Below are 25,199 nucleotides of genomic sequence, written 5' to 3' on the forward strand. Positions count from 1 at the left end.
GGTGGCTGGGACTTGTGAAAGCATGAATCCTTCATTACTCACACAGAATAGCAGCACAGCTGCCACCACAGTGGTCAAATGCAGCTCCAGAGGCAGATCCCATTTCCCTGGCTTTATTTCTAGAGCCCATATGCAGCGGGTGCATTGAAGTCTCTCTGTGCTCCTTTCAATAAGACCTCAAAGCTTGACACTGAACAGGCTATAATAAATATAATACCCTGACAGCACTGGGCTTATTTCATATTGTTGTTGCTTATTCCTCATGGCAACATGAACAATTCAGTGAGTGGCGGAAGCGTTGGTGTTCATTGGAAAACTTAAAATAACTCAGAAGTCTCTGTCACATCAAAGCCTGACCTATAATTATAGCCTCTGTGAAAGTTTAATCTGTGGTGGTCAGTCGTGTAAGCCGGGCCCTACAGAATGGCTGGGTTGTGATGTGAACTGAAGGCTTGGAGAGAAAAAGCAATTGGCCTGTTTTCAGAACTGGCACTGAGCTGTTGCTCCTCCACCGCAGCTTCTCTGTATGTCAACCAAACATGACATCTTCTTCCAAAAATGACATAAAACCTTATCAGTTGTTCCTTTGAAGACAGGCGTTAGCAATTCATCTTTATTGACATCTGCCTCGCTCTTACATAACGGGATGTAAGGAGACAATGTCCTCATTATCAATTTACCATGTAGTAATATTTTACCAGATACATGTGGATTCAATCAGGAGCGAGGACACGGGGGACGCGGGAGCGTTCTCAAGTGAGCTCTCATTACGACATTATCCAAAACACTTTTTTATGGGACCAGCAATAGAGCAGTTGAGGAAGCTAACTGAGAGTTTTATTGGAGTTTCTCCCTCTCCTGGCTGGAGATCGGCACCACATTAAAAAGCACCAACAAACTGTTGAAATAAATGACACATAGCTATGTAGATAGAAGTTGTACCACTGACCTCCATGTTGGAAACAGCCTGAACAATGCTGCTGAACATCCACCATGGCTGCACATCAGAGCAAAAACCTTCCTCTACCCCCTGTAATTCACACGCATGCTCAAACCTAGGATGACTACAATTCAAATACCAAATCTTACAACACGTCTTTGTAAGTTTTTCCTATGTTTTTGATGAAACCCTAACTAACCCTGTCTCCTGAAACTAGATGCAACTCTGAGGAATTTTCTCTGGAGTACATGCAAGCAGTATTAGTGCTGTTGTTTGTCCCATCTCATAAGAGAGAAACACCAGGTTATCGGATATACAGTGTAACAGGGCAGAGTTCAGGGTCTTCTCGTTACACAGTTGAACAGGGCCAAACATCAGTGAACAATTAAAACCCAGATTGGCCTATTGTGTTTGATAGCATCTCTAGTCATTATGGCTTGGCTAATTGTGGCTCCTGGCAGATTATTTTCCCCTCATGAAAATCTGGGTGCGTCACAGAGTGAATCGCACCAGACGTAGAGGCTGGATTAAATCATGTTCCTCCTGTCTAGCCTTCCAGGAATTCAGTTAGGAGCAGCCATGGCCTGGACACAATGAATTAGAAAAGAGTTAGATTAAATCCCTGAGCTGCATTGAAGTAGCTCCATGCCAACTCCTACCTCAGCCTTTATGTGCCCCAGGGGACAAGGCTTATATCAGAGGACAAACTGTGCCTTCCAGAGGAGAGCGAGCACAGCACAGTCCACTTTCCTCTCCACAAGGTACTCTAATGGGTTTGATTTAGGTGCTAACCACATAGAACTGAAACCAGTTTCTTCATTTTCCCCCTCATGATTTGCATCAGAATATACTTTTTCTAAACTTGATTCCAACGAGGTCCACAGATGCTCTATGTGCAAGTGAATCACTATATTTCTGTCTACTATATTTCCGGCCAAAAAGTTGTGAAATAAACTGTTGTTTTGTCCCCCCTGGGGGGCCATATTATGTGAGACCCTTGCCAGCCCGTCAATTTCCACCTCGGTTCTTGGAGAGAGTAAGGAGTGTTAGGCTGTGAGAGGCAGGCTAGTGAGCTGGGTCTGGACGCGAGGGGAGGAGATGCCTGTGGTTTGTGTGGTTCAGGGAAGATGCCCAAAAGGCCTGCAGACATTTGAAACTGAGAGGCCATTCAAACCTCTCCAGCATATTACAGTCGCTCTGATCATTCATTTCCCAAATTATAGCGAGACAGCTAAGCAGGAAGAGGTGTTCTGTGAAGCCAAGTCCTAATAACATAAAAACATAGTTTAGCTCTGAAATAGGTTTTCATACTTAAAAGGGGGATTTTGATAGAGCACAAGGAAGTTAATTGAAAAGCAATACGAAACATTTATTTACTGAGAACGACCTAAAACAGCAAAAGAAAAGCCAGCAAAGGTCGTTTTCCGATGTCTGGAAACAAGAAACTGCGATAAATTATATTTTTTTGTGGGGGGCCCAGACATGTCAAATATCTATGTAATCACCTATTGCGTAGGATAAGTTAGCTAGTGCTCACCAAGGACCAGAGGCTGACATTGTTGGATGTTTTGAACTGTAAGTTGAACTCCGCTGCCTCAAACCTCAGCGATCAAGCTCTCTGACCTCTGCCTGCATTAACTGGGCCAGCAGCATACCACCCTAAATCCCACTGCTGGTTTGTTTCTGAAGCTAAGCAGGGTTGGTCTTGGTCATGGTCAGTCCCTGGATGGGAGAACAGATGCTGCTGGAAGTGGTGTTGCAAGGCCAGTAGGAGGCACCCTTTCCTATGGTCTAAACAAATATCCCAATTCCCCAGGGCAATGATTGGGGACATTGCCCTGGGTAAGATGCTGTCTTTTGGATGGGATGTTAAATGGGTGTCTTGACTCTCTGTGGTCACTAAAAGATCCCATGACACTTATTGTAAGAGTAGGGTTGTTAACCCTGGTGTCCTGGCTAAATTCCCAATCTGGCTTTTATACTATACCATCATGATCACTTAATCATCCCCAGCTTCCAATTGGCTCATTCATCCCTGTAACTATTCCCCAAGTCTTTGCTGTAAATGAGAATGCGTTCTCAGTGAACTTACCTGGTTAAATAAAACTGGTCCCATGCACAGCCATACTGGTAATTCATGTTTTCAACACCAAGCCTCATCACGGGAACTCAGCCTGACCAGTGTGGAAGGGACACTTAGTTCCCCAGAAATGTTGTTGTCTCTGCGAATGACAGCTGCATCACAAAGGCCTGCTGGTTGATGTGATGGATTTGGCTTGGAACCTGCAGTCCGCCAGGCCGGGAACTGTGGCATTAAGTATGTGTCTGACAAGGCCCTGGAGAGCTTGACGGACGGAGAGAGAAAGATCTATCTTTCCTGCGCTGCCAAGCTTTCTAAGACCCTGTGGCCTGAGAAGAAAGTCAACCACTCATGGGACTTTGTTGTCCTTATCTTTGCAACAGGGGAACAAACTCTGATCCCTAGTCTTACTCTGCCAATATCACTATCTTGTCAAAATGCTACTTTCTTTGTGTGAAAAACGTTGAGTTTTCTAACCTTGTAAAATAGTTGAAAATACAATATAGCATTGTATCCCCACCACTGTTAGTACATGGCACAATAATTACCATGAAAATATCCCCAAAACATTCACATTTCCTGTTTCCCGTTTTCTTCCGTTTCCCTAAATTTCATGTAAAATGTCAACTTTGACTGAAATACAACACTTCCATTAAATATGTATGTTTCTAGATTTCTATTGAAAAAAAATCTATAATTAATTACAATATGAGTGAAATAGTTCAAGTATGTTAAAGGCAGCTTTTCTGTGTTGGAAAGGTGTGGGTGTACCCCAACAACAGAATGGTGTGGGAGTACACTGGTCATTAAAAATATTAAAGGGAGTAGAAAGCTGAATGGCCAGCTCAACTTCCTCAGGAAGATGACATCAAACGGTCTGTTTGAGATAAGCGTTTTCTTCTCCAATTTAAGCTTTTCCCACAAATATGAGTATGGGACGAGTCAACAACATTATTTGGGTATGAGTTCAAATACTTTTTAAAAGTGAGTTTCTCCCTGGACAGTTACTTTAAACATGGCAGCTGGTTTTTACCCAATCCCCCAACCATCCCGCCCCTTCCCATCCCATCCCAAGCCCCACGAGGGTTCACATGAGTCCAAGGTAGCCTCCAGAGCTGAGTCTGCACTCTTTGCCATGTTGATGTTCTATAATCCAGCGTTAGCAGAGAAACACAATTGCCTGGACACTCCTAAACCATTGCAGAGGATGTCACCAGTGCTCCGGAAAGCCCTTACCCATTCACATCACAAGTGAAAGTGATCATCAGGGACCAGGGTCGAGCCAGAGGTCAAGTTTGTAGCATCAGCACAAAGACAAACCTGTCCCTCCAGTACACTGAACACTGAGCCTGCTCAGAACTCATTCATGTTCATTCACACCCACACTAGTGAAATAGATCAGGGATCCCCATGCTACAGTCCCTATCCTAGTTCCTATCCTTTCAGAGATTAGAAAGAACAGAAACGGGTAAAGGTAAAACTGTTATGACATATGGGAATTAACACTCCGAGTCCGAGCCCCCCCCCCATAGCCCTCTATTCCCCCAACTCAAGGCATACTCTTTTAGCTGTAGAATCTGAGGACAAGGGGATGACTCTTGGTACTTCCTCTCTGATTATGATAGCAGACTACCAGGTGGCAGGATAACTTTCCCAGTCAGAACGTCTTACCATAACCACTTAGCATAAAGAGCATGCAGGCTTGAAAGTGTCAAGAGTATTAGGGACCTAAAGTTAGTAGGATATTTGCTATTTTGAATTTTTCCCCTTCTGTGTTATGAGAAACTGTGAGGAAAAATGTCTTCCCTTACTTTCAACATTAAAGTTACCATTCCACCACAATTGCTACTATTACCATCACTAGGCCTCCCACCACAGCTACTGCTATTACTATGCCTCACACTGCTCCTAATTCTATTACAACTACTACAGTATATTACAGAACAACAATAATACTTCTGGCAGCTTCCGTGAACACCTACTAGGGTATGGTGACAGTAGCTTCCAGCAGTGAATATATCTGGGGTTAGGCTAAAAGGGATGACTGTTCAATGATTAACACGAAGAACTCCCTCACTGACCACAGTTTCCTCTGAGAAGTTACTGTGTGGTTCAATGTAAAGCCTAGAGTCAATAAGCCCCGTAACCACTAGGCCTATTAGTCACCAGACAACAAGTGTGGGCCGATATGAGGAAACCAGTCACTGCCTACTGTAAGATAAATATATCACCATCATTCACTTAAGGGTCATTTTGCTCCGTGCACATGGCTGGTTGCCTTGCCCTCAACATCGGTCCAATACCTTACATGATATGGCTGAGTAAATTGAGCTGCCTTAAAGGAAAACTCCACCTCAAACATTTTATTTGGTATTTGTTTCATTAGTTCATTGTTGACATAGTCCCAAAATGTTTTGCTTGTCAGTAATCAAGATTTCAAGATATGTAACCTTCAAAATACAGAAATGCATCATACAGGGATAATTCCTGTCAAAATGTTTTACTTGGTTCTTCAATGATAGGGAGAACAGATAAGGTTAACTTTGATTCTTTACAAGTAAAGATGAACAAAATCCAACTTATCACATGGAATGTGTACAGGCTCCATGACGAGGAAAAAACATATGGTTCTCAGCAGATTCTTGTAAGAGTTACATAAAAAAGAGAATTGAACATTTAAAGAGTAGCTGGATTGGAGAGGCCTATGCTCCCACCTACTGTCATAACAGCAGAGGTGTAAGCATCCTGATAAATAAGAATATACCATTTTCTCTTATATCCCAGCACAAGGACCAAGAAGGCCATTTTATGATGGTGGACATTCCTGCAGTCAGCATGCCAGTTGCAAGCTCCCTCAAAATTTGAGACATCTGTGACAAAACTGCACATTTTAGAGTGGACTTTTATTATCCCCGACACAAGGTGCACCTGTGTAATGTTCATACTGTTTAATCAGCTTTTTGATGTGCCACAACTGTCAGGTGGATGGATTATCTTAACAAAGGAGAAATGCTCACTAACAGGGATGTAAACAAACATTTGAGAAAAATTATATTTTTGTGCGTATGGAACATTTCTGGGATCTTTTATTTCAGCTCACGGAACATGGGACCAACTCTTTACAAGTTACGTTTATATTTTTGTTCAGTATAATAACACACTTATAAGCAGACTTGATACGTATGAAACAATCAAACAGGGTTTATTAACAATAGACACAAACAAATACAAGGACATGTTTCAATTTAACACAATACGCAAGAAAACAAGATATAGATTTATTAATAATGGCTGTTGATGCCAAAAATTATTTTAAGCCATCTTGAATGGCCTTTTCTATTCAAAACTTTGGAAGCTTTTAACTAACTTTCCAACTGAAATAATACATTTAATTTAAAAAAATCTTTACATGTCCTAAAGCAAAAACATACAAAAAATGACATTATCTGATGAAATTGCTTTAGAAAAGGGCACAAGACAGGGATGTCTCCTCTCTCCCATCCTGTTTGCACTGGCACTAGAACCGCTTGCAGAAAGAATTAGACAGGACCCAAACGTAACAGGTACTGGTAAACATTAATATAAACTAAATTTATTTGCAGATGATCTCCAGATATACCTGATCAATATTGAAAATTCAATGCCCCCTTTCCTAAAAATATTTTCAGAATACTCAAAAAATTCAGGATATAAAATTTTACATTAAAAAATCTTGATAATTGCAAAAAAGAATACAATCAATCTACAGCAATCATTTAAGTGGACCACAAAAAAATATAAAACACACAATAAGTGTCAACAAACAACAAATATATAAAGATAACTTTAATCCATTAATCAACAATATGAAAGCAGATCTAATTTAATTGAAATATCTTCCCATAAATCCTACAGAGAGAATAAACCTCTTTGGAATGGCAAGTCTCCCAATTGTTTTGTATTCATTTTCGGCAATAACAATTACCCCACCGAAGACATTTGGTATTCTCAGTCATAACAGACTTTATATGGGCTAATAAAATTAATAGAATAAATAGGAATGCTTTAAATCTTTCTAAGGCTAAGCGTGGTTTTAACCTTTAGACTTGGAATTGTATCAACTCGCCACCCAAGGCTTTTACTACAGGCATATAGTTAAATGCCCTAAAGAGGAACAATGGGTACATATTGAAGATTCACATGCTCATCCCCAGACTCTTTTTGCATGTCTATTTTCAAAAGATAAAGCTAACAACATTAACAACTTCATGGTTAACAACACTATAACAATACAGTGCATTCGGGAAGTATTCAGACCCATTCATTTTTCCACATTTTGTTACTTTACAGCCTTACTCTAAAATGTATTACATTAAAAAAAAAAAAAAAATCCTCATCAAGCTACACATAATACCCCATAATGAAAAAGTGAAAACAAATTTTTAGAAATGTTTGCAAATACCTGTTTCCGTTGATCATCCTTGAGCTGTTTCTACAACTTGAATGTGGTCCACCTGTGGTAAATTCAATTGATTGGACATGATTTGGAAAGGTACACACCTGTCTATATAAGGTCCCACAGTTAGCAGTGCATGTCAGTGCAAAAACCAAGCCATGAGGTCGAAGGAATTGTCCGTAGGGATCCAAGACAAGATTGTGTCAAGGCACAGAACTGGGGAAGGTTTCTAAAAAAGTACATTGAAGGTCCCCAAAAACACAGCGGCCTCCATCAATCTTAAATGGAAGAAGTTTGGAACCAGCAACACTCTTCCTAGAGCTGGCCACCCGGCCAAACCGAGCAATCGGGAGAGAAGGGCCATGGTCAGGAAGGTGACCAAGAACCCAATGGTCACTCTGACAGAGCTCCAAAGTTCCTTTGTGGAGATGGGAGAGCCTTCCAGAAGGACAACCATCTCTACAGCACTCCACTAATCAGGCCTTTATGGTAGAGTGACCAGACGGAAACCACTCCTCAGTAAAAGGCACATGATAGCCTGCTTGGAGTTTGCCAAAAGTCACCTAAAAGACTCTCAGACCATGATGAAACTAATATTGAACTCTTTGGCCTGAATGCCAATCGTTACGTCTGGAGGAAACTAGGCACCAGTCATCACCTAGCCAATATCATCCCTACAGTGAAGCATGGGGGTGGCAGCATCATGCTGTGGGGATGTTTTTCAGCGACAGGAACTGGGAGCAAGGGACAGATGAACAGAGCACAGTACAGAGAGATCTTTGATGAGAACCTGCTCCAGAGTGCTCAGGACCTCAGACTGGGGTGAAGGTTCACCTTCCAACAGGACACCAACCCTGATCACACAGCCAAGACAATGGCTTAGGGACAAGTCTCTGAATGTCCTTGAGTGGCCCAGCCAGAGCCTGATATAACACCTCTGGTGAGACCTGAAAATAGCTGTGCAGCGACGCTCCCCATCCAACCTGACAGAGCTTGAGAGGATCAGCAGAAATGAATGGGAATTTGAGATTCTTCAAAGTAGCCACCCTTTAACTTGATGACAGCTTTGCACACTCTTAGCATTCTCTCAATCAGCTTCATGAGGTAGTTACCTGGAATGCATTTTAATTAACAAGTTTCCCTTGTTAAAAGCAAATTTGTGGAATTTCTTTCCATCTTAATGTGTTTGAGCCAATCAGTTGTGTTGTGACAAGGTAGGGTTGGTATACAGAAGATAATCCTATTTGGTAAAAGACCAAGTCAAGAACAGCTCAAATAAGCAAAGAGAAACGACAGTCCATCATTACTTTAAGACATGAAGGTCACGTAAAATGTCAAGAACTTTGAAAGTTTCTACAAGTGCAGTCGCAAAAACCATCAAGCGCCTTGATGAAACTTGAGGACCGCCACAGGAATGGAAGACCCAGAGTTACCTCTGCTGCAGAGGATACGTTCATTAGCGTTAACTGCTCCTCAGATTGCAGCCCAAATAAATGCTTCACAGAGTTCAAGTAACAAACACATCTCAACATCAACTGTTCAGAGGAGACTGCGTGAATCAGGCCTTCATGGTAAAATTGCTGCAAAGAATCCACTACTAAAGGACACATGCCCAGAAGGCCAGCATCCCAGAGTCACCTCTTCACTGTTGACATTGAGACTGGTGTTTTGCGGTTACTTTAATGAAGATGCCAGTTGCCAGGACTTGTGAGGCTGTTTCTCAAACTAGGCACTCTAACTAATGTCCTTGTCCTCTTGCTCAGTTGTGCACCGGGGCCTGCCACTCCTCTTTCTATTCTGGTTAGAGACAGTTTGCACTGTTCTGTGAAGGGAGTAGTACACAGCGTTGTATGAGATTAGAGGTTGACCGATTAATCGTAATGGCTGATTAATTAGGGACGATTTCAAGTTTTCATAACAATCGGTAATCAGCATTTTTGGACACCGATTATGGCCGATTACATTGCACTCCACGAGGAGACTGCGTGGCAGGCTGACTACCTGTTATGCGAGTACAGCAAGGAGCCAAGGTAAGGTGCTAGCTAGAATTAAACTTATGTAATAAAAAACAATCAATCTTAACAGGGAAATTGTGTCACATCTCTTGTGTTCTGTGCAAGCAGAGTCAGGGTATATGCAGCAGTTTGGGCCGCCTGACTTATTGCGAACTGTGTGAAGACCATTTCTTACTAACAAAGACCGTAATTAATTTGCCAAAATTGTACATAATTATGACATAACATTAAAGGTTGTGCAATGTAACAGCAATATTTAGACTTAGGGATGCCACCCGTTAGATAAAATATGGAACGGTTCCGTATTTCACTGAAAGAATAAACGTTTTGTTTTCGAAATGATAGTTTCTGGATTTGACAATATTAATGACCTAAGGCTCGTTTTTCTCTGTGTTATTATATTATAATTAAGTCTATGATTTGATAGAGCAGTCTGACTGAGCGGTGGTAGGCAGCAGCAGGCTCATAAGCATTAATTCCAAAATATTGAAGACTCATGTTAAAAGGAACCACCAGCTTTCATATGTTCTCATGTTCTGAGCAAGGAACTTAAACATTAGCTTTTTTACATGGCACATATTGCACTTTTACTTTCTTCTCCAACACTTTATTTTTGCATTATTTAAACCAAATTGAACATGTTTCATTATTTATTTGGGACTAAATTGGAAGTTCACGTTTGTTCTTTTGTTTGAGTGTTTTTTGAATATTAAAATCATGAACACTTTCCACGCTGCGTCTTGGTCCACTCTTCATTCAACAAACGAGAGCCGCTACAGAAGATCCCACCAGCAAAGGACCAAGCAGCGTGGCCAGGAGGAGCAGGGATCCTGGGCCTGGGAGAAAAGTGAGTGGATGACATCCTGGACCTGGGAGGAGGTAATGGCAGGGGACAGGACAAGACCCTGCCATGGAAGCAGGCGGAGGCAGCGAGTGAGGAACGGCGACGATACGAGGAGTTAAGACAACGACGGAAGCCCGAGAGACAGTTCCAAAAAAATTGGGTGGGGGGGGGTGGCACACGGGGAGATGCGGGGATGCGGGGATGCGCACGGTGTCTGCGGGGATGCGCACAGTGTCTCCAGTGCGCATTCACAGCCCAGTGCGCTCTGTTCCAGCTCCCCTCAGTTGCCGTGCTAGAGTGGGCATTCAGCCAGGACGGATTGTGCTGGCTCAGCACTCCTGGTCTCCGGTGCGTCTCTTCGGCCCAGGATATCCTGCGCCAGTTCTACGCACGGTATCCCCAGTTCGCCAGCACAACCCAGTGTGGCCTGTTCCAGCTCCCCGCACTTGCCGTGCTACAGGGGGTATTCAGCCAGGACGCGTTGTGCCAGCTCTTCGCTCCAGATCTCCACTGCACCTCCACGGCCCAGTATATCCGGCTCTACGCACTATGCCTCCAGTGAGCCTTCATAGCCCAGTGCGTCCTGTGCCAGCTCTCCACACTCACCGAGCTAAAGTGGTTATCCAGCCAGGACGTGTAGTGGCAGCTCCACGTACCAGGCTTCCAGTACGTCTCCTCAGTCCGGTGAGACCTGTTCCGGCTCCACGTACGAAGCCTCCAGTGATGATCCATGGCCCAAAGCCTCCAGTGATGATCCATGGCACGAAGCCTCCAGTGATGATCCATGGCACGAAGCCTCCAGCGATGATCCGTGGCACGAAGCCTCCAGCGTTGATCCGTGGCACAAAGCCTCCAGCGAAGATCCCCGGTCCGGAGCCTCCTGCGACGTTCCCCGGGCCGGAGCCTCCAGCGACGGTCCCCGGTCCGGAGCCTGCAGTGACGGTTCCCGGTCCGCAGCCTGCAGCAACGATCTATGGTCCGGAGGCCCCGGTGACGATCCTTGCACCAGAGGCGCCACCGAAGTGGGGGGAGCCCCGCACCGGAGCCCCGACCGTGAGTAGATGCCCACCCGGACCCTCCCCTATAGGTTCAGGTTTGCGGCCGGAGTCCACACCTTTGGGGGGGACATGGCATATGCGAGTGTAGTGAGACCCGTTGGGCTGGATTGTCAGGCCCTGACCTTAGAGATCCTTTTTATTCTCTATGTTTGGTTAGGTCAGTGTGTGACTCAGGTGGGAAAGTCTATGTTTTCTATTTCTTTGTTTTTGGTGTGATTGGGGATCACATATAAGTTGTCATATTCCTTTTGGGTTTTGTGGGATCTTGTTTTCTGTTTAGTGTCTGTGCCTGAGAGAACTATGAGCTTTTTTTTTCACGTTTGTTATTTTGTTTAAGTGTTTTTTGATTATTAAAATCATGAACCATTTCCACGCTGCGTCTTGGTCCACTCTTCATTCAACAGACGAGAGCAGTTACATGGATGATTATCTTCTCATCACTCATCTTGGAAAAAAAGTGTATTAAAAACTTGGAAATCAATTAATCCGCCATCATTAACACAATGGGAAAATCAAATGATTTATTATTGAAATATTGAAATAGCATGGGCGACCAAGAAAATCTAATTGGTACAATTTAAGGACATGTGGCAAACAATGCAAGCACTAGGGATGGAGGTGTGGGAATTTGGGTCTGGGCAGAGGAGATGTAGTTGATGTTTGTAAGTTGTTGTTCGTATGTATATGTTTGTATTTTTAAAATCCAGTACTGTTTATCAAGCTAGCTAGCTGGTTCATCTTGGAGAATTTCAGTTGAAACTTTACAGGGTGAGGTCTGGGTACATTTCAATAAATATATATATTGAATGCCAGACAATGTCCATATATCATGACTGTCAATGATGTGAAGAAGTTTGCATGAACCTCCCGTTTGGCATGTGTCTTGATGTAATGGCCAACCCTTTTGCTCCATGCTGAAGACCTAGCTAGACAGTTACTAGCTAACGCCAGACACAGATGAAAGCTGAAACCTAGAAGTATCTTTGCCTTAGATGAATAGGGGAAACCTCTTATTATATTTGCTGCCGTGCTGCAGTCAAAATGAGAGGCTTTTTGTGCTGTCACAAAAAGACCTTAATAATCCTGCGTTAATCCCGACCTCCTGAATCCAAGTGTATTGTCATGGGGGAGGGGACAAGTATAATCAATTGTACTTTGATCTGGTTCCATACAAATATCATCCAAGTTCATGAAAAACATGATTTTGACTGTTCGGGATCTTTAAGTGAAACAGCTTTGCATGGCCTCACAGCAAGGTCACCATTGTGTTTGTGGAGTAAATTATCATGAAGCTTTGGCTGAGAAAGCAATACAGTACATGCTCCAACAATGCAACCTGCAGTTAGCATAACCATTTATATTAGTCCAGATAAGCTAGCACAAGTGTAGAGACCATTAGATGGGAAGTTGTTGCTGTGCAGAGTCCTACAGTACAATCCAGGTTCCTCCTCTCTCCATGTTTGATTATGTAACCATGGAGCACAGAGAGAAATCACCTTTGGAAAGATGACTGCACATCCTGCTCTGCCCTGCCCCTGGCCTGGCCCCGTTTCCTGTGGAGACCTGATGTCAGAGAAGGAGAGAGGGACGGGAGAGAGGAAGAACCCAGGGGAGGCAGTGACTGTGTCCTCCATGCCGTACTGTATCACTGATCCAGCTGTATCACCGATCCACCCATTCGGACTGGAGTGGTTCAAGGCTGGCCCTGACCCTCATAAAACGGGCTGACAGACTGGCTGTGACCACCAGGATATCATGCTGGCAGGGAAGGACGTTTCACTACTTAAGCTGAGCAAAGCCCCCCACAGGAAAGCCTGTGTTACGCTGAACCTCTGTCGAATCCCACTGCAGGGGTGACGAACGGGGCGGACGAGGGACGGCATGGGGGGAGAATGGATTATTTATTTGGCAGCCACGTAAGGATGTACTCATTCTGAAGTGTGGCGCAGAGACCTGGCAATCTCTAGCCTGCCGTTAGACCTGGCCAGACCCTGGGAGGTCCACACAGTTCACTATAGGTGAAGGGTCGGAATAAAGGGGAGTAGGTGGGAGTGTAGGGGAGTAGGGTGGGAGAGTTGGAGAGTAGGGGAGGACAGTGGGAGTGTAGGGGAGGACAGTGGGAGTGTAGGGGAGGACAGTGGGAGTGTAGGGGAGGACAGTGGGAGTGTAGGGGAGGACAGTGGGAGTGTAGGGGAGGACAGTGGACGTGTAGGGGAGGACAGTGGGGGAGGACGGTGGGAGTGTAGGGGAGGACAGTGGAGGTGTAGGGGAGGACAGTGGGAGTGCAGGGTCTGACAGTGGAAGTGTAGGGGAGGACAGTGTGAGTGTGGGGGAGGACAGTGGACGTGTAGGGGAGGACAGTGGGGGAGGACAGTGGGAGTGTAGGGGAGGACAGTGGACGTGTAGGGGAGGACAGTGGGAGTGTAGGGTAGGACAGTGGAAGTGTAGGGGAGGACAGTGGGAGTGTAGGGTCGTGGGAGTGTACGGTAGGACAGTGGAAGTGTAGGGGAGGACAGTGGGAGTATAGGGGAGGACAGTGGGAGTGTAGGGGAGGACAGTGGGAGTGTAGGGGAGGACAGTGGGAGTGTAGGGGAGGACAGTGGGAGTGTAGGGGAGGACAGTGGACGTGTAGGGGAGGACAGTGGGGGAGGACAGTGGGAGTGTAGGGGAGGTCAGTGGACGTGTAGGGGAGGACAGTGGGAGTGTAGGGTAGGACAGTGGAAGTGTAGGGGAGGACAGTGGGAGAGTAGGGGACTAGAGTGGGAGTATGGTCAAGGTGGACACAGTAAGTTTGCATGATCTCGATTTATGATTTTAGCTACAAAAATTGTGAACACACTTTCTTTACTGTTTGATGAATAATCTAAACGGTCTGTGTTTGACCTCAGAGTACTCTGCACAGGCCTACTGTAAACTGAGTTAAACACAGCAAAAGTCTACACCTGTTTTACTGGAATGTCTTACAGACCGTCCATGTCTTACAGACCGTCCATGTCTTACAGACCATCCATGTCTTACAGACCGTCCATGTCTTACAGACCGTCCATGTCTTACAGACCGTCCATGTCTTACAGACTGTCCATGTCTACAGACCGTCCATGTCTTACAGACCGTCCCGATATTCCCAAGTGTTGACAAACCACTTCACAAAATACAGCAGACAGTATTCATTTCCCATCTGCTGCGGACACAGTGCACACAGGGTGATTTCATTACCGCGGGAGGTTAACTGTCAGGTCGGGAGAGCAGGCTGTCTGGACTCCCAGACCGCTCCACGTTGGCCAGCCAGACGACCCCTCATGCCCTTATCATTGCCGGCCAACTTGGCCCATCTTAAGCCCAGCTCTGCTTGGAGCTGCTGCATAATGCCTGTTTTCTTGGCGCGACCCAACAGGTAATAGAGGTAAAGTCAGTAACAAGGTGCTACTGGCGTAACGACCCAAACCTGTTTCCCAGACGGAGACATACCTCACACCTTCCCTCTTAGGGAGAACAGGAAAGGCCTGGACAGGCTGGAGGCAGGAGAGTAGAGGCAGCGGAGGCAGGGGCAGGGGTCTGCGGCGGTTGTTGTTGAGAGTGGCCCTTTCTCCCCGGCCGGAGAAGAGGACAGGGGTAAAAACAGCAGGATGTTCTAATCTGTGCCGAGGCAGCTCTCCTCACCCGTTAATTTGGGCTTGGCACCACTCTGCACTCTCTCACTGACCTCACATTGCTCCCGCGCCTCTGGCCACAGCACAACCAAAACCTGATATCTGAGACAAAGACCTGGGTCCACTACTGCTCCAGGGGTGAACTTGTTCCACCTCTGGTTTACAACAGGGCCTGAATTGAGAATGGTGCTCACTAGAACTGGACCCACACATACAGTACATTACACAAACATCTTCTGAGAAGAAGTATTCTAGTAGCCTGAAAATACAGACACGTGAGCCTGCCACTCTCTGACTGGGTTATGTGAATAATCTTTTCCAAATGTCCACACACTCACTGTTTTCTATACTTCTCATAGTTTGGGCCTGTTTCTGGCTTCACAACCCCATTTTTTCTAAACGTCTGTGTTTGCCAACTCATCCACAAGCGTTCATTTGAATGGTTGGACAGGCTCTGGCCAGGCTTGTGTTGTGGAGTAGGAAATGGCTCATCTTCAGATGAACAACACCTGCTGCGATGTGTTAGTCAGCTCCATTAGAGACACGCGAGATCAAGCTGCTCATCGCCAGGTTGTGTGTGACTCAGTAATGGTGTCTGCCTCTTGTAATGTCAAATATGCAGCTTTGCTCTCTTATTTGTCCCAGACCTGTGACTCAGGTTGCAAATATGTCCACTAAGTCAATATCAAAGCAACCATAAGCATAGCAACTGTGCACTTCAGACACATGCCTTGTATTGATTACAAACTAAAGATTTATCGTGACTAAGAAACAATGCAAGGGAAAAGAATTTAAAAACTGTTTTCGGGAAAACATCTGCCAACACATTGACTTGGGTTACTTCAAGCTACTACATGCATCGGAGTGGTTTTGCCAGTGTAATTCCATAACACCAACAGAAATACAATGTGACATAACTGCAAAAGGCACTCTCGGTTCTCGCAATTAGATCGTACTGGACCATAAATGTCAACTGTAATCGAATACACTGCAGAGATTTCAGAGAACGATATTACCCAGATGACACTTTGGCTGAAAACAAAGGGTGACCTCAGTGCTCAAACAAATGATGGCACTTAATACAACTGCAGGAGGATTAGAAAACCATTGGGCTCTCATCCAAGGCAGAGAAGCATTTGACAAGATAAACTTTTCCCATACATAACAAAAAAATCGGCCTGCACAGTCATAGACACAAACAAGCATCACCTTTCAACACCCTCAGTCGGAAATACGGTTCAAACCATAACACGACCATAATCAGAAGATTTGGCAGTGACCTCCAAGCTTAACAACGTACTTAAGCAAACAGTGGAGAAAAAAATACAATCATTTTTTAGCAGAAATGCACAAGTATCATTTCCAGAATGATTGCGAGACAAATAGAATGCTGTCGAAGCCAAAAGTCTGATGCCATTCTCTGGTCTGATTAATGGTCTTTGGAGAATAGCTGAATGTTTAGTGAGATGACCTAGTCGGACCAGTTGTCACGATATGTGCATCGGTAGTCATTGTTAGTCTAGTCCAATTAACAAATTGACATTTTTATAATGTTACACAACCCCAAAGAAAATACATTATTCATTCAAATCTGGTTTCTATCTTCACAGCAAATGGCAAGCGTTACTGTGGCAATCCTATGTGGCAAATCAGACGTTGTTTTCCTTCACACTTGTTGAACTTCACGTGAAGTTCATGTTGAACTTCATGTTCTTCGACCATGGCTTCTTAACCCCCTGTGGAGTTCATATGGAGCAGCTCTTTTAATGGAAAAGAAGGAAAGTCATGCTAGGTTGTTTAGCTCTGGCTCTACAGAGAATTAAGAATGAAGCATGAAACATTTAACATATGGACCCGCTCATCTGCTATGATTCGACCCAATGACAAACACACATCATAGTGCATACCAGGATAAAGAACTTCTGTTTTGCACACGCCGTATGTCGTACATACACATCATAAAGCGTATCATTGCACTTGCTTCTCACACTGTCCAGGTGACTGTTGTAGTAGTTCAACTCACGGTGGTGTGTACAGTACAGTGCCTTTCTCCTTCCTCTGCCTGCTCCTGTAAGACTAAGGCTGATTTTGAATAGATGCGAAATTAGACTTTTATCTTCTTACTGTAGAAATGAGGAGCTTAGAGGCATAACCCCCCCCCCCCCCCCCCCCCCCCCCCCCCCCCCCCGAATAAACAGCAGAATCTACACTTGAGTCCAAGTTTGACTGTGAAACGAATTCCATGTTCAAATGAAGATGTATATCAGTGTGCCATGACACTGGGCCAAAAACATTTCATAAAGCCGCAGGGCTGCCATGCCCACATGTCAGACTGCCATCATAGATCAAAAGAAATGGCATCGGAGGTTTAAATCCTCTTCTGAACTCAGCGATTATATTACAAAAATATCAGATGTCAGTGGTCTAGCGCCAGAAAATCAGTTTTGATTACACTTCAAAGGCCTACTGTACTCTTGGATTGGAAACCAATAATATTTTACTGTCACCCCACTATTTAGTGTGTTACAGATCCAGAATGCATGCATCTGATCAAATACTGAAACTTCTGTAAGTCCAGTATTCCATATTCAGTGTCTACTGAGCTCCTCCATTTAAGTTGAAGGCATTCAGCTGTACAACGGACTAGGTATCCCCCTTCCCTTTCCTTCCCTCTTAAAGTATGTTTAAAGCATAAAGCATGTTGAACACAAACAATCAAAAGATAATTTACATTTCTTTCCTTGCTTCTGTTGGGAAAACACATAGTTCCTATAGCTAAACAGAGATAAATTAGGTCAGTGTGTAAAGGTCAGTGAGTAACCATCTTTAAATGTGTAAATACTCCAGCAGGAAGTGGGTACAGTGCAGCGGTGGACTTACACAGGTTGAAGAGGCTGTCTGGTGGTATCAGGTCTGATTGTCTGGGCCCTGGGGCTGGGGTTGTCTATGGCCTGCCTCTCTGTAGGTCTCCTCCTGGGCTGCTCTTTCTGGAAGGGGTTAGTGCCTGGCTGGATGCGCCTCAGGGACCCTCCGGTGTGGATGTACACCTGCTCTGGTGCTGCCTCCTCGCAGCGGGCCCCCTGGAACCCCGAGCGGCACACACATGTGTGGGGCCTACTGCAGGAGCCGCGGTTATGGCAGGGGGGCTGGCAGTCGGCTGCGGGGGGGGGGGGGGGGGGGGGGGGGGAGATCATTAGCGGTGTCATGTTAGAACATGTGGTCTTTCACATAAAGGAGCAGCTCCAGACATGGCCTACATTATCTCAGCATTGGCCCAGATTGACTTTAAGTGATTCAATCAAGGGGGCGATTAGTTGTGTGTCTCTGCCCTTGCTTTTCCTTATAGTACAGAGCCTGGAGGGAATGTCATGTTCAATTTCACCTGAGCCCATAACAGCCTTGTTTAGTCTAAATGTATGTGATCGCTTACATTTAACCCTTGTCCAATTTCTCAAATGTTTTACTTCAGCTCCTTGGCGGTGTTTAATGCTACTGGCGTTCCAATGCTCAGCAGTTTTCCTAGAAATACCTTTCATTAGTGATTCCAAATCGAATGTGTGTCATTGCCATTATAAAGACAAACAGCTTAAAAGGGTCATAAATGAAGCACATAAAAAATGAGCGAATGGGAAACTAGATTCCACAGGCCGACTTGGAGCCTAACTTGAGTCTGACTGTAAATGCCTCACCTTTCATATATGGCATGGCTCGTGCTCGCAGATATTCCTATATTTGAAAAACAAACCAATCTGTTTTCCTTGTCTGGTCAAAGATTGATGTATAAACAATATTTATCAATTGTCTGAAAATACAGTGAGTGTTGAGGTAATTTTATGGTCATGGCAAAACAATGCACACACGGCCAACCCTGGCCCCTCCCTGCACCTCACTCCAGCTACGTGAACACTATTCAAAGGCCTGTGGCATGCGATTCAAAGCAAACAACCACTCCATCTTGTGACACAAATGTATGTACTGGATGGCACTGCAGAATTTATGACATTGTCCTCAAACACTAAATCAGGTCGCTACTCTCTGGTGGCTAAAGCAAACACCAGTGCTCCGTCAACAGTGGTGGAATGCTATTGACACAGATGCTGTGGACACTGACAGATCGCAGGCAGGAAGGCTTCCACTGTTTCTGGCACTGTGAAGAGAGCTGGTAGCTAAGGGCTGCATGGTCTACCTGCTGTAGGCTTCCTGTTATTGTTCAGACACAGGGACCAGTTTGTCTGATGTGAGAGGAGAATGGACCTCCTACGTGTCCTCTATGGCATGAGGAAGACTGAGTCCTTGGCTGCCACACCGAGGAACATAATTATTCTACTGTGTAGCTAACAGCTTGGCTTCAGTCTCTTGTTCTCTCGCTCTCTCTAATTGTATCCTAACAGTAGACATAAAATTGCCATGAAAAGGCAGCAAACTAGCACCACATGGTTTTGAATTCAGCACCACAACTTTCTTACAATATGATGTACATTTGTTAATTGAGAGAGTATGCATTACAGTCAATCATTGCAACTTGATGGCAAAGGGGAACAAACGCTAAATTAAATAATAGTCCTTTGACCAAATTCCTGTGGTTTATTGTTAAGTCTATTCTATTTAAACCCAACAAATTCGCTAGAGCATTTCGTTTTAACTGCTTAGGGGGGAAATATACCCATGTCTGATGAAGTGTACACAGTCAGGGGAATGTGCTTGTGGAGTGTGGACTCATATAACTTGGTATGTGATCCTAGTTTTCCAGTTTCCACCATGGGATAAAATAAGAATTGCCTGGTCTCTACTTGGCAGGGAGTTAAATATATCATCCACTAACTAGACTTGAGGCTGGCCTGGTGCCACAGCCTTGTTCAACCTCAAAGATTACAAGGGTTTGGGGAAGACTTTGAGGATCAAAGAGTCTGTTGACATTATGAGGGAGAGTTCAGTAAATGAGTGGCTCCCACTCCCCACCCCACCCCTCCCAATCATTGACACCGTACCATCTAAATTGGAACAATTACATATACTCACTTATCAATTTGTGCAACTGGCCTAGAAAATGGCCTAATCATCAGTCTGTATGGTTGGTACATGTCAGAGTCTGTGTATGTGACCCTGAATATGTGACCCTCTTCAGCTCTGTCGCCCAATAGCAGTCATTAAAGTGACACAATGTGGCACCAAACATGCGTTCCATTGACAATGGACTTGGCTGGGCAGTGGACACTGACCCTGGTCCTTTTGACTCTGACTAGAGCTCCACACAAGCCTGACTGCTGCAGTGTCACTGTCTGTCTCTCTTCCCTGGGTCTGGCCTGGTGCAGTGTCACTATCTTTCTCTCTTCTCTGGGTCCGGCCTGCTGCATGGGGCTGGCCTGCCTGTCTGGCTGCCTGGCTGGTGAACACTTTGTCGCAGTAATTGCTGTCGTGCAGATTTGTCTTGCACATCATTAAAACTAATTGCCTCACATTCCGTCCATTTCACAAATATGTGGTTTAATTATTGCATTGGGGAATAATAAAATACGAATTTTCTTTGAAACACTAATAGAAATGGGAAACATTCCTGGCAGGGTCATTGTTGTGCTTAATTATGACTGAGGCTGAGGACCAATCTTAAGAGACAGAATCCAGAGCCAGTCATCTGAAAAGTGCATAAACGTGGGCATTATTGGAACTTGTCATGCGATGGAAGCATACACTCCGAGTCTCCATGCAAGACTCTGTGCATTAATCACATTCATGAGCTTTACTTTGTGAACTCAGTTCCAACATCTCATATGGGCAATTCCACAGTAACAGAATGATGCTTAGACTCTGACTTTTCACTTTAAAAATGTATGTCAAACGAAACACAATGATTGCAAAGTTAAACAAACTAGGACGACATTAAACAATTTCCACAGAAAATGTGTCCAAAAACAGATACGTGAAGAACAGTTCAGATGCATAACAGAATGATGGATTGTGCTGTTTGTGCCGTCATCCTGTCACCAAACGTTCGATCTGCAATGTTCAAGTAAGTGTGTTTGTGCAAAATGTTCTGCGTTAATTATTTGTCAGCATCATTTTGTTACCATGTCCTTGTCCTTGTTTTTGAAAGAAAAGCACATGTATTTTTTGTCCATTAAAATAACATCAAATTGATCAGAAATATAGTGTAGACATTGTTAATGTTGTTAATGACTATTGTAGCTGGAAACGGCTGATTTTGAATGGAATATCTACATAGGTGTACAGAGGCCCATTATCAGCAACCATCACTCCTGTTTTCAAATGGCATGTTGTGTTAGCTAATCCAAGTTTATCATTTTAAAAGGCTAATTGATAATTAGAAAGCCATTTTGGTATGATGTTAGCACAGCTGAAAACTGTTGTTCTGATTAAAGAAGCAATAAAACTGGCTTTCTTTAGACTAGTTGAGTAATCTGGAGCATCAGCATTTGTGGGTTCGATTACAGGCTCAAAATGGCCAGAAACAAATAACTTTCTTCTGAAACACGTCAGTTTATTCTTGTTCTGAGAAATGAAGGCTATTCCATGCGAGAAATTGCCAAAAACTGAAGTTCTCGTACAACGCTGTGTACTACTCCCTTCACAGAACAGCACATACTGGCTCTAGCCAAAGTAAAAAGAGGAGTGGGAGGCCCCGGTGCACAACTGAGCAAGAGGACAAGTACATTAGAGAAACAGACGCCTCACAAGTCCTCAACTGGAAGCTTCATTAAATAGTACCCGCAAAACACCAGTCTCAACATTGACAGTGAAGAGGCGACTCCGGGATGCTGGCCTTCTAGGCAGAGTTTCTCTGTCCACTGTCTGTGTTGTTTTGCCCATCTTAATCTTTTATTGGCCCATTTGAGATATGGCTTTTTCTTTGCAACTCTGCCTAGAAGGCAGAACATCAATTTGAAGTTATTTTAATGGACAAAAAAATGTTGCTTTTCTTTCAAAAACAAGGACATTTCTAAGTGACCCCAAACTTTTGAACAGTAGTGTCAGGATAGTATTCAGACCCCTTCTAAAATGGATTAAAACAAATTGTTCCTCATCAATCTAACGACAAAGCAAAAATAGTTTTTTTAAACATTATTCCAAATTTATTAAAGATAAACTGAAATATCACATTCACATAAGAGTTCAGACCCTTTACTCAGTACTTTGTTTAAGCACCTTTGGCATTGATTACAGCCTCGAGTCTTCTTGGGTATGACGCTACAAGCTTGGCACAACTGTATTTGGTTGGTTTCTCCTATTCTTCTCAAGGGGGCTGTCATGTGTTTTTCATGGTCTGAGAGTCCTTTAGGTGCCTTTTGGAAAACTCCAAGCTGGCTGTCATGTGCCTTTTACTGAGGCGTGGCTTCCGTCTGGCCACTCTACCATAAACGCCTGATTGGTGGAGTGCTGCAGAGATTGTTGTCCTTCTGGAAGTTTCTCCCATCTCCACAGAGGAGCTCTGGAGGTCTGTCAGAGTGACCATTGGGTTCTTGGTCACCTTCCTGACCAAGGCCCTTCTCTCCCGATTGCTCAGTTCGGCTGGGTGTCCAGCTCTAGGAAGAGTCTTGGTGGTTCCAAACTTCTTCCATTTAAGAATGATGGAGGCCACTGTGTTCTTGGGGACCTTCAATGCTGCAGACATTTTTTGGTACCCTTCCCCAGGTCTGTGCCTTGACACAATCCTGTATCGGACAATTGTCTCTACGGACAATTCCTTCAACCTCATGGCTTGGTTTTTTCTCTGACATGCACTGTCAACTGTGGGACCTTATATAGATAGGTGTGTGCCTTACCAAATCATGTCCAATCAATTGAATTTACCTCAGGTGGACCCCAATCAAGTTGTAGAAACATCTCAAAGATGATCAGTGGAAACAGGATGTACCTGAGCTCAATTTCGAGTCTCAAAGCAAAGGGTCTAAATACCTAAGTACATAATTATTTATTCATTATTTATTTTAATTATAATAATTTTAATAATAATAATAAATAATTGTAATAATAATAATGAATTATTTCAATACATTTTTTTTTTTCAGTCAGGGAGTCGAGTGAGGAACTCGACGAAAGATTCCGGAGAGAGGTGTTGGCGTTGAGAGCGCTGCAGAGCGGGCGTGCTGAGGAGCATGACACCAGTCCGGTGTCATATGCACCCGTTTCAAGCATCTGGCCTCCAGTGCGCCTCCCCAGTCCGGTACGTCCTGTGTCTCCTCCACGCACTCGCCCTGAGGTGTGTGTCACCGTTCCGGTACAATGTGTGCCGGTTCTACGCACCGAGTCTTCAGTGCGCCTCCACAGCCCAGTGCGTCCTGTGCCAGTTCCCTACACTTGCCGTGCGAAGGTTGTCATCTGTCCAGGACATGTTGTGCCAGACCTTCAGTGAGCCTCCACAGCCCAGTACGTCCTGTGCCGGCTCCATGCACCAGGCCTCCAGCGACGGTCTGCAGTCCAGAGTCTCCAGCGACGTTTCGCAGTCCAGAGCCTCTGGCGAGGGTTCGCAGTCCAGAGCCTCCGGCGATTCCCAGTCCAGAACCTCCGGCGACGGTCTGCAGCCCGGAACTTCCGGCAACGATCCACGGTCCGGAGCTTCCGGCAACGATCCACGGTCCGGAGCTTCCAGCGACGATCCCCGCACCAGAGTCGCCACCGAAGATGGCGGTTCCGCGAGCGGAGCGGGGTCTACGTGCCGCACCGGAGCCGCCACGGAGGCTAGATTCCCACCCGGACCCTCCCCTATAGAGTCAGGTTTTGCGGCCGGAGTCCGCACCTCTGGGGGGGGGGTCCTTTTTATTCTCTATTTTGGTTAGGTCAGGGTGTGACTAGGGTGGGTAGTCTAGTTTTTTAATTTCTATGTTGGCCTGGTATGGTTCCCAATCAGAGGCAGCTGTCTATCGTTGTCTCTGATTGGGGATCATATTTAGGCAGCCTTTTCCCACTGGGTTTTTGTGGGATCTTGTCTATGTCTAGTTGCCTGCGAGCACAACATTAGTTTCATGTTTCGTTTTGCGCTTTATTGTTTTCTGTGAGTTTCATCCAATAAACATGTGGAACTCTATGCACGCTGCGCCTTGGTCCATTAATTAAACCAACGATCGTGACATTTTGCTTTGTGGTTATGGGGTATTGTGTGTAGATTGATGAGGAAAAATGTGATTTAATCAATTTTAGAAACGTAACAAAATGTGGAAAAAGTCAAGAGGTCTGAAAACTTCCCGAATGCACTGTATCTAGGAGCAAAAACAGTATGCATGTGAAATTCAGTCCAAGTTCTGTCCTTAAAACCAATCTCCAGTTGAAGTTATCTAAGGACAGTCTTCAGGAAGGGAGAATGGGGGAATGTCAGAGGGATAACAGTCCTGAACAAATCCATGACAGCTGAGGTCTACCCCATCATCCCTGCTTTCCAAACAACATTCACTCTGTGGCCAAACTACACTATCAGTCATCCTTCAAAACAGACCATAAAACCTATTCTGAAAAAGCAGAGCACATTTGAATATATTGTACTGTATGAGTTTTTGATTGAATTAGTGGTGAGCATACTAAATTATGAATATTAAAATAAGCCAGGGCCTTAATTTGGGTAAATAGCATTCTTAGCTCCCACAGCACAGCAGGCCTGAGGGAAGCCTTTACTTCAGTGGAAGGCAGCAGGCAGCAGCCCACATCCACTGTATGGAGCCGGGCTCTCGTTTCCAACAGAGTGGCTGTCTCCAGTCCATTACTATTCACTAGATATTTGCCCCCTCTCTCCACCTCAAAGTAATACAACCCATCAAACTTTTACAATCCTCTCATTCAGGACAAGCAATTTGAAACCAAATATTTGACATAACTCAAACACATACAAAATTGTCTCCATTTTCTTTCCCAGGTCAATAATACTACTTCCGCTAACTTGATATTGGTGCTTTTGAAAATGATATCAATAATGAGAACGGAATCGGGATAATCTTGGGTACCCCTCTCTGTACGGTTGGAGGAGATGATGTGCCATTAAGAGATTTATGGCCAGTGAGCCGTTCTACAGATTAGGATTCAGGGACTCTTTGAACAAGAGAACACAAATAACTAAAGATCTCACCACCAAGGGCCCTTTCAAACAAAACTAGAACACTGGAAGAGGGGGTGGGGGATAATCATTTTTGTGTTTTGAGTTGGATTTTCAAAATATATGGAAATGTATGGAAGA

The 25,199-nt window shown here is 44.5% G+C and overlaps 1 protein-coding gene across 1 annotated transcript in view; it reads right to left on the reverse strand.

The window, feature by feature from the left end:
* The window catches only part of LOC139384042 (latent-transforming growth factor beta-binding protein 2-like), a 146,276-nt gene that overhangs the window by 97,092 nt on the left and 23,985 nt on the right, over positions 1–25,199 (reverse strand). The window contains exon 3 of the mRNA XM_071128676.1: positions 17,903–18,179. Within this exon, the coding sequence (XP_070984777.1) occupies positions 17,903–18,179 (277 nt within the window). The remainder of the gene's footprint in view (positions 1–17,902; positions 18,180–25,199) is intronic.

Source organism: Oncorhynchus clarkii, chromosome 25, assembly GCF_045791955.1.
Source record: "Oncorhynchus clarkii lewisi isolate Uvic-CL-2024 chromosome 25, UVic_Ocla_1.0, whole genome shotgun sequence".
Classification (NCBI taxonomy): domain Eukaryota; kingdom Metazoa; phylum Chordata; class Actinopteri; order Salmoniformes; family Salmonidae; genus Oncorhynchus; species Oncorhynchus clarkii.